The sequence below is a fragment of the Diceros bicornis genome, chromosome 15 (assembly GCF_020826845.1).
Source record: "Diceros bicornis minor isolate mBicDic1 chromosome 15, mDicBic1.mat.cur, whole genome shotgun sequence".
Lineage (NCBI taxonomy): Eukaryota > Metazoa > Chordata > Mammalia > Perissodactyla > Rhinocerotidae > Diceros > Diceros bicornis.
Window position 1 is genome coordinate 59168435 of NC_080754.1, and position 9920 is coordinate 59178354.

Sequence of the window (9920 nt, forward strand, 5' to 3'; positions counted from 1 at the left end):
GTAAAACTTTGTCTGGCAGAGCAAGACCAGAAAGTTCCTCATCACCCACTCCCTGATTTGGCTCACTAAGATTTGCAAATCTGCATAATTATATGCCTTCCTTGAACTAAATTCAATTTGGATTCAATAAATTCGCTTCTTAAAAAATGAGGCTGCTGAATTATTATATATTCACAGTTATTGAATATTCATATTGCAAATGAATTCCCAAATACCCACCTGTACCAGCAGTGTTATCATTGAATAACCAGAATTAATTATTATAGAGATGATGATAATGAAGCCAAAGAATTTATCTAAGTTAAGTGTTCTTCCATGAAGAAAGGGCTGAAATTTTAGATCAATAATGATTTAATTTTACTCTTGAATCTGTAGGGGATATTCAGTTCTTCTAAGCACAATAATCTGATGAATGACTGGTCCTTGCTATGACTGAGCAATATCTTTACCAACCTTCTTTTTACCTTTTACCCAACACACAAGTCCATATAATACAGGTTTTATGAGCAAACCTTTACACTGATTAATTTTAAAATTATTTTAGCTAGTCTTTACCATTCTTTCTGTGTATTCTCCCCGAACTAAACTAACATGAGAATAGTTCCATTTTGTTGGAAGGCAACCCTCCCAACAGAATTAGAAACTTTTGAGAAATACCTGCCCATCGTGGCACATCAGCTATTAGCCTCTCATTCACACAGAAAAGAGTTACACACATTTATAGGAGATACAGAGGATATTTAGTAAGAAAATATTTATTAATTACAAATCTCATTCATATTTTCGTATACAAATATTATTATTTAAATGGCATGAGAAATGCCATTATAATGCTAAATGAAGAAAAGCTAGCTACTAAGTTAATAGACATGCTCTCAAATACCTATAAATATTTTTCAAAGTGATGTCTTAAAATAGGAAAAGTAGTTGACTCCTAGGTGGTACAATATTTTCCTTATTTTTTCTGTATTTTTTTTTTAATTGTACTACCCTATCTTCTCTGACTTATTCCGTGGAACCCAAACTACAGTGTTCAAGACACAAGTTTATGGAGAAATTTCAGGAGTGTCCTCTGGGTACAGAAGGAACCCAGTAAAAATGCTGTCATCCTCAGCACTGACATACACCCCATTCCAATCTTTTGAGACTTCCAGCCAGACTTCGTCCCCTGCGCTTAATTTCAGGACAACGAGGAGAGAGGCCTGATCTATTTCGTGACCATAGAGCGTTTCTCTGGACTTGAACTGCTGCTTGTTCCGGGCCACCAGGCTGATCCGCGCGGGTCGGCTCCTCACGGTGACGTGGTAGGAAAAAACATATGCCCCGGGAACGCTACAGTTAAATTTCCCGGTGACCGGGCTGTAATTCCCTTGGTCGTTATAGAGAACCCTGTCAAATTTGATAGGGACGTTGGGAGGAGGGAAAGGCTTCGATAGAGCAGCGCTGAAAGCCGACTGCGCCGCTCGGGCCACCTCCCCCTTGGAGCCTTTGAGGCCCCGAGAGCCCTTCCTCCCAATGGACCCTCGGACCCCCTTGCTCCCAAGCTCGCCCTTCGGCCCCGCAGGTCCCACAGGACCAGGAGGACCCTCGTCTCCCTTTTCTCCCTTAACCCCGGGATCACCTTTGGCCCCAGGCAGGCCCTCTGGGCCGCTGGTGCCTTCCGTTCCCATGTCTCCTCTGCTACCTTTTTCCCCTTTCATCCCCCGCTCGCCTTTCTCCCCTCTCCCCCACCTCTCCCCGGAATCTCCGCAGGGCCCCTTCCCCCCCATCTCGCCCTTCTCTCCCTTGGCCCCAGGCTCTCCGCTCAAGCCCGGTGAGCCCACAGGCCCGCGGTCTCCTTTGTCTCCTTTGGTTCCGTTTGCACAGGTGTCCCCCTTTGAGCCCTTTTGTCCTTTCACTCCCGCCAGTCCGGTGTTTCCTCTATCCCCCTTAGGACCAAGTCCACCTGAAAGGAAAATTAAAACAATGTTGAAGGAGCTCATAGGCTATGAACAGTATGCCATTATCACAGAGCTCAAAAATAGACACAAAACCACCTGACTGGGCCTGGAAACCAGGTTCTTGCCTCTGCAGTGGCCGTGGCTGTGCCGAGGAGACTCTTGCACGCAGCCATTCATGTAGCGCTACCCTCTCAGAGGGGAGAGCTGATGCTACCCGGAAGGGAGAGCTTATATTTTGACCTCATATATCTAGTTCTATTTTTTTTTCTTACTTTTAAGATAATAAAGAGTATTAGAACTGTAATTGTCCATTGTAATCCATTACACTTTACATTTTGGCCCAACTCAAGTTTTCTCGTAAATCTCCATATTGTCCATCCGAACCCAAAATCTTACAGGCAAAGAAATTGAAACGGAAAAAGATTAAGAGATCTTTTCCCCAAGGACAGCTAGAGAGAGGAGCAGAGCTCAGATATTTTTACCCAGTCTCCAAATTCCTAGGCCAGTGCTAGTTAGACTCCAGCCAATCAGTACACTAATGGCAATTTACATTTCCATCTTACCTTCCTGATAACAGACAGGAAGAAAATTAGGGGCTGGACTGCACCCATGACACAACAGATACAGCTTGTACTCTACCTGGTTCTCCCGGCTTTCCTGGGTATCCTGGAACTCCACTTGTTCCTTGGTCCCCACGTTCTCCCTTAAGTCCTAAAATGAGAACAATATTACTTTTCTTCCAACTACATTAGTTATGATATACTTAACATCCACTTCACAACCATGCATATTCCAATGCTTCCTTTACCAAAATGTGTAAAGGTAAAACAATAGGGAAAAAGAATTTATTGAGCATCATTAGGAATATTTTATTCCAGTTGATGGTAAACCATTTAAAGTAGATTTGGGGGCAGTGCTAACCTCTTCAAACAGAATACAGCTTTTCCCCCAGCATTCTCATAGCTCTTCAAATCTCTCACAAAACTCATGACATTCTGCCTTGTGTCATATATGTATGTGTGTGTGTTTTTCCTATTATGAATTTTGAATAACAGTGGAAATGTCCTCTTCTCTATATGCCCCACAGTGCCTGAGAAGCAGTGCCATGCACCATCTAGTTCAAACACAGAGCACAACATTCTGCAGTTGGCTAAAACTCACCATAACAAAAACCCATCCAGAAAAAAAAAATACTGTCTTTGTCATACAGCATCAAGGAAAAGCCAATTTTAGTATTGTTTAGAAAATTTTTCATATACTCTTTGGACAAATTATAGAACTGTGAGAATTCGTGTTTGGAAAAAAAGTGAAAAGATCTGGGTTTTTAGACGTTTGCCATATTACCACAAAATGGATTTTTATATTGGGCCAAGCTAAAGGCCTATCCTGTGGCAGTGCAGCCACACTGGATTTATTTTAATTGTAAATGATAATAGCAATGACAACAGTAATAATAATAGCTAACTCTTATTAAGCATTTATTTTGCCCCAGGTAATGTTCCAAGCTCTTAACAGGATTTTTAAATTTAATCCAGTCTTTTTTCTTTAATATTAATTTTTATTTGATATTAATACAGCCTCCCATATACCAGAGAGGCTCATGTAACAGCACAGTTCATCAATTAGAACATTTTTCATTCACAAAAGTTTATGGCATCTCCCTTCAAGAAAGGCTGAGCAGATGTTTTTGTCATCACTTTGTCACGGAAGAAGCTGCGGTACGAAGAGTTGAGAAATTTGTACAGAGACAAACATAACTGCATATAACATTCGCTGGCATCAAGTTGCCAAACATATTACTTATGATATAAATAAGATTTTTTGTTTCATTTTTACCATGAAAAAGAAACCCTAAATCAAATTAAAAGTCATGAGAAGAGACTCCCCCAAATTTCACAAAACCAACTAGAGAAATCCTGCCGTAAGCCGCTCAGCAGCTAGCGCCTCCATTACCATTTCACGTAAAATTTAAAATTTGGAGATTAACCCATAGGCCGTCAGGAAAATGTCTGTATGTCTTTGGAGGGAACCCAACTCTGAATGGAAGTGAAGGACCAATTCTATTCCCGGTCCTTGTCAATACTCACATAGCAACCTTCACCGCACTGAGATATTCTGGTTCTAAAGTTCATTTAAAGGAGTCTAACCGCTTACACTGAATTTACTCAAGTAGGTGTGATTAACGAGAATGCAGTCATTCAACTCATTTATCTTTTTAACTTTTGATCTTAACCAAGAGTGCAAGCTAAGTCTGGAAGGCAAAGGAAAGGAGAGTTGCCGCTTTATAGAGACTGACTGAATGGATTACCACTTTTGATCCTTCATCAAAGCATATTCTTAAGAACCTTATCTTAGGATACTTCCGTATTTTTTCTTCTACTTCCAGAAGTCTAGCATCCCAAATGTATGAACCACTGGGGAGGTTCGTCACTCATCTTTATTTCACAGGGTTTTCTACTAACATAATTCAGCCACAAAAGGACTAAATGTTTCTGAGACTGAAAATCGCATAATTGACAAGTGTGAAGCAGCTCTCTGACCTCAGCAGCCTTTTTAAGTAGTTACTTCACTGAGTGTTCTACCAGAAATGAGTTAGGCAGTTCCTGAGCCATGTGGAGCATGATGTATCGATGATATTAGGTCTTCTGACATGTGACACTGAAGCTAAAACATTTAACTTGATGGATTGATGGTCTTCCTACAGGCTGATGGTATTCGCTGAGGAATTTCTAAATGGCCCCATGAAACTGTAGCCTTCCCTTAATACCTGGAAGCATTTACAGAACCAGGGATTTCTAGGGCAGAATGCCCTCTTTACTGATACATCTATGTAATTACGGAATTTCTGAGCTGGAAAAGATCTATGAAATCACACATAACTACAATCTTCTGTGATAGTAAACAGGATATGCATAAATATCTAGTCTGTTCCTCTCAATTTCCAGATGAGATAAAGTGACTGGTCCAAGGTCACTGTTATGAGCTTGATTTCTTCCATTTTATTTCAGTTCTCTTCCCACCACTGACACTGCTCCTGATTTGAGAGTGAGCCACAGGATATGTCACATTCTCCTTAGCAAGTAGGCTATCCATCTGAATGGAATATTCTACACGATTGCCTGCTCTAGTTGTTTCTATCTAGTACAAAATCGATTTGCATCATAAAGACGAGCTCACACAGATGTCTTTAGGAAAGGACCCTTCCCCAGAGACTATACTCTGTGGCTCACAGCAGGATGGCCAACAAGATGTGTGAGAGCCTGTGTGTGTGTGTGTGTGTGTGTGTGTGTGTGTGTGTGACATGTTACGAGGCAAGTTTAAAATTTCTCAATTGGCTGTTTATAATGTTAACACTTTTATATCAAATATAACTCACAATATGCTTTACCGAGTTTTTACATTTTTAAAAATTGATCCACCTGCAAGAATCTGGTATTTACGAGCAAATTGCTCTCCTGAAAAATGATGCAGAACGTCTCTTGAGTTCTGACATGAAATGAATATAATCACCTACCCTTCTCTCCTTTCTGGCCTTTTCGACCTTGGGGTCCAATGACTCCTGGTGGCCCTGGGATCCCCATATCACCAGCCTCTCCCTTAAGACCTGGAAAAGAGATTTAAAACCATCAGGACAGAAGAATTCTCTCTTAAAATTCATTAGTTCTGGGGAAAAAACAAAGGCAGTCATTTTATTGAGACCAACGACTGTCAGTGTCCTAATGATAAAATCTGAGTGAGAATAAACTATTAAGGAGTTCTAAGGACAATATTTTTGTCTGATTTGCAATTTTGTACTACCTGAGTAGATAAATTGAGCCCGTTAGTACTTGTCACTGGATTCATGGCAGTGATCAAATGATTCAGGGAAGCAGTGCGATATCAAACAACAAGAGCAAAATGATTATCTGACTCTTAACCTCATGTGGACCACACTTTCAAATTGGAAATAAAACCACAATACCCAGCACTTTTGGTTTTCCCATTCATCCATTTGTGCATTCCTGCAGGACCTGCTGCTGAGGCCTCCTGTACACCAAGCACCCTGCTAAGTGTTAGGAATCAGCCGTCAGCATTTCAGCAGTCCCTTCCCTCACGGAGCTGAGCTCCTGAAAGATAAATCGTGAAAAATAACCACACAAATAAATAGAAATTGCCACACCGTAATTAGTGATGTAAAGGAAAATAGGAAGGTCCTATTGGAGATTCTGGTAAAAGAACATAATTTACTGGATCAGAGGAGACATCCCTGAGAAAATGGCATTAAGATAAGACCCAGTGAGTAAATTTGGATTTCCCAAAGCAAAAAAATACATAGATGAGTATTTCAGGAAAAACGAGAGTAGAAAAGACCATGGTGTTTTTAAGAAACTGACAGAAGAGCCTTGGGTGGAGCTAGTGATGAGGATAAAGGCGGCGCAGAGGCAGGCAAGGGCGAGACGGTGCAGGGCTCAGACCTCACTGGTAGCCTTGCTCGTCCAGCAGCCTAGGTCCCTCCACTTACCTGGGCCACACAGGTGCCCTAAGCTTATGATAATTATCCTTCCTGCAACCCCAGCCCTGGTCAAGCCATGTGAATTGTTTTGCAACCCCGAATTGCAATTTATGGCCAGGTCCTTTGAAAATTAACCATATAGATAAGTGCACTCAATGAAATTGTGATAGGTCATCTTAATTTTATCTTAATTATTATAATTAAGGTTGATAGAATGGAGAAAATTGTATTCAACAAAATTTCTCTTTGAAGAAACACTGCATTTGTTTGGAAGAAAAACTTTAATAAGTTGTTTGCAATGCAAGTTAAGGCAAAGGCAAGCTCAAATAACCAAAGGTGGTGGTTAAGCTCCTCTGTCTAGAGAAGAAAGAGCAGAGAGCAAAGGAATGGAGAAAGAATGGGTGGAGGAGGCGGAAGAAAGCAAGATGGCCAATTATAGTTCACTGGGCAATAGCTCCCCTTCCCCATGGCCCCCAAATGCCCAATGTGGTAATACTATTGAGGAAATGATAAAGGGCAGTGCCCAGATAGCACAGGGAGCACACGGCAAGTGCATGTGAGGGCACAAGGGGCATGGAGGCTGCCCCTTCCATCCAGTGAGACCTACATCTAGGTTAGATTAGCGTAAATACCGTAAGGCTGGACATATGGGAAGAGCTGGGGCTAGAAGGGGCACAGACCAAGTCTGACTCCAGGTTCTCCACTTGACGGTGGTATACCCTCTAGGATTACCCAACACTCTGACATGGGATTAAATCATCCCTTGAAATGTAACAATATTTTTAACATTTTGCGTAAAGATTAGAAACACTATAAAGTGCTTAACAGTTCTTGCACATAGTACGTAGCTATTATTATAACTGCACTCATGAGAGAAGCTGGAGACAAAATTTCAAATGGAATTTTACCTTTGCTAGCTATTACATATATCTGCAGACTTCAAAACATTTTCATTCAGAAACTATAAAATTAGGCTTGTGGTTTTTAAAGTCTACGTTTATTATCTACATTACAGTAGACAATGCAAATGTGAGGTATGCAATGTGTATGTGTGCGTGTGTGTGTGTTCATGTGGCCACGAAGTGAAAGGTAATGAAGAAAAACTAAAACAGTTGGGTTTGAATAGGTTTATTTTCATTTTCAAGTTTGTTTAATGTTGCTCAGATTTCTGATTTTTTTTTTAAATGTGTTTTTGAAACACTGGTAAAGCTAGAACAAATATTTCTCTATGAATCTCAAAAATAGGAGCTTGTCGGACCCAGAGTATTTCACAAGATAGGAAAAGACTCCTACTACAGCTAACTGGAAAAATAAGCAGTTATTGGGCATTTATTCTATTCCAGGCACCACACGGAGTCCTGATGTGTCTTAACTCATTCAGTTCTCTCGATGACTCCGTGAAGTTGGCATTATCCTTATTCCATTTTACTATTTTGGAAACTGAGACTTAGAGAGGTAATGAATCCTCCCCGAGGTGGGACTGTGATAGACTCGACATTCGGAGCTCTGAGCCACTCTGCTCTATGGCAGAACCCATCAGACTAAGATGAGTGCCCCGGGCAGGTTAATAACGTGCTCACCTTCAAAATGTTTGTCATATGTATCTAGAGGAGAAGCCGAGCTCTGAGAACAGCCCTGGTGTTACACACCCACAGCCTTAGAAGACAGTTTAGCAACCAGCTGTGTTTGGCTGACCACACCCTTGGGGTTTTCACCCCCACGCAGCTTGCCAGCCAGATACCACACTAAGAGAAATTCTGGTAAATATAATTTTCTCAGTCTCATTACATTTCCCATAATGCTTTAGCAATCCTGAAATCTTGGTGCCCCAGACCACTGCTCAGCTCCCTTACCCTTCAATTTCAGCTCTGCATAATATTGATCACATTTCCCAAAAGGTTCCTACAATGGGCCGAAATGAGTGAAAAACTTAACGAGGATGCATGATTCCTGATCTTATAACTTTAAATTTTTCAGGCAAGACACAGCAAACACTTGCATGTATTTTTTTTCAGGGAATAGGGAATTGAAATTGACATTCTGATGTGAATTTTACCTTGAATTCTCTGCCATATGACATGTAAAAGCTGAAATGTATTACAATAAAACTAAGTATATTTATAATATATATTTGAAAGACATCTTAAATTTTGAAATATGTAACCATGACATTCAGCAGAGAAAATCACAGGGAAGGACACAGAGTTGCCTCAGAATTTCAATGAAGAGCAAACTGAATCCTGTGCTTTATCCTCCACCTCACAGGCATTCTGTTTCTAATCCTAACTACAAACAGCACTCCAAACATCCTTCAGTCAGCACACACTCTTACCAGGCAACAGAATTTTCATTTACCCTTTTTACGTCACGCCATTAATGAGAAGATTGTACAGGTAGTACACACGTGTAACTTGAAGAACTACACACCAGTGCTGACTAGCCGTTGGTAGTCTCTGCTCTAACCAGCACTGTCCAGTAGAACTTGCTGCAATGACGGAAATGCTCTGTATCTGCGCTGCCCAATATGGTAGCCATTGGCCACGTGTGAGTACGGAGCGCTTGAAATGTGGCTAGTGTGATTGAGGGACTGAATTTTTTATCTTATTTAATTTTAATTTTAATATGTATTTATAGCCACACACGTGGCTGGTGGCTACCACATTGGGCAACACAGCGCCCATTTGCATTTGTCACAATGTTACAGGTAGGCCTGTCACCATTTGTAAGACAACGTGGAAATCCTCGGGGAAGTCCCATCTCCAATCCACCTGTCAACTCCGAGCAAGTACAAGTGAGAAATATGGCTTTGTGTATCTTCAAATACCTGGCTCTCCAGTATCTCCAGGTTCTCCTTTTTGCCCTGGGACAGATAAACAGCAGTCACAGCAATTCAAAAAGAAGTCAGCCGTGTCGAGAGTGAAGTTCTCGAAGGGGAAGAGAGTGGCAGTGCCGAAGGCAGACTCTAGGGCTGAGGGGTCCGGGGTTGGTTCTGCCACCTCAGCCACTTCCATGAAGCGGCTTTCTTCTTCCGGAGGTAGGCCACTGGACGGCTTTAGGCCCTTCGGCATCTCTCTTCCCTCAGATTTCTTCGTAAATTTGGTATATGGTGTGGTCTTTGCTATTGTGTCCATACCAACAATAGCCAAAATAATTAAAATGGCACAAAGCCAAGAAAACATCCACATGTTTGAGGCTAGAAGATACAACAGGAATATATGCACATATTACATGAGATCCAAATGAAAAGACTACATGATATAAATATATACTTATATGACAGAACTATATACACACATATGAACCATAAGAATGAACAGTATGCATAATACTGAATGACATTTTTATGTGTTTTATACGCAAATGTGTGCTTGAATCACGACAGAGTATTTTTTTTATTTAAAGTATTTATTGTAAGGAACATTTTGCTTCAATTCTCCTTTCTGGTTGTTTTCCTAGTGTTACATGTTCTAAAATATTGTTCTCAATCA

General features: G+C 40.9%; 1 protein-coding gene across 1 annotated transcript; it reads right to left on the reverse strand.

Annotated features, from left to right (window-relative positions):
• Positions 1-1046: 1046 nt before the first annotated feature.
• OTOL1 (otolin 1) lies at positions 1047-9617 on the reverse strand. The gene is made up of 4 exons (XM_058555596.1): positions 9257-9617; positions 5455-5544; positions 2580-2651; positions 1047-1945 (listed from the first exon to the last, which is right to left on the reverse strand). The coding sequence occupies exons 1-4, from the start codon at positions 9615-9617 to the stop codon at positions 1047-1049; spliced, it is 1422 nt and encodes a 473-aa protein (XP_058411579.1).
• Positions 9618-9920: the final 303 nt, after the last annotated feature.

What these genes read in the sequence shown, in the direction of transcription:
- OTOL1 (XM_058555596.1), bottom strand. Translation starts at nt 9,617, where the DNA reads ATGTGGATGTTTTCTTGGCTTTGTGCCATTTTAATTATTTTGGCTATT. An exon ending in AGGCCAGAAAGGAGAGAAGG is followed by an intron (nt 2,652 to 5,454) that starts GTAGGTGATTAT and finishes TTCTCATTTTAG; the next exon opens with GACTTAAGGGAGAACGTGGG. An exon ending in AGGAAAGCCGGGAGAACCAG is followed by an intron (nt 1,946 to 2,579) that starts GTAGAGTACAAG and finishes TTTTCCTTTCAG; the next exon opens with GTGGACTTGGTCCTAAGGGG.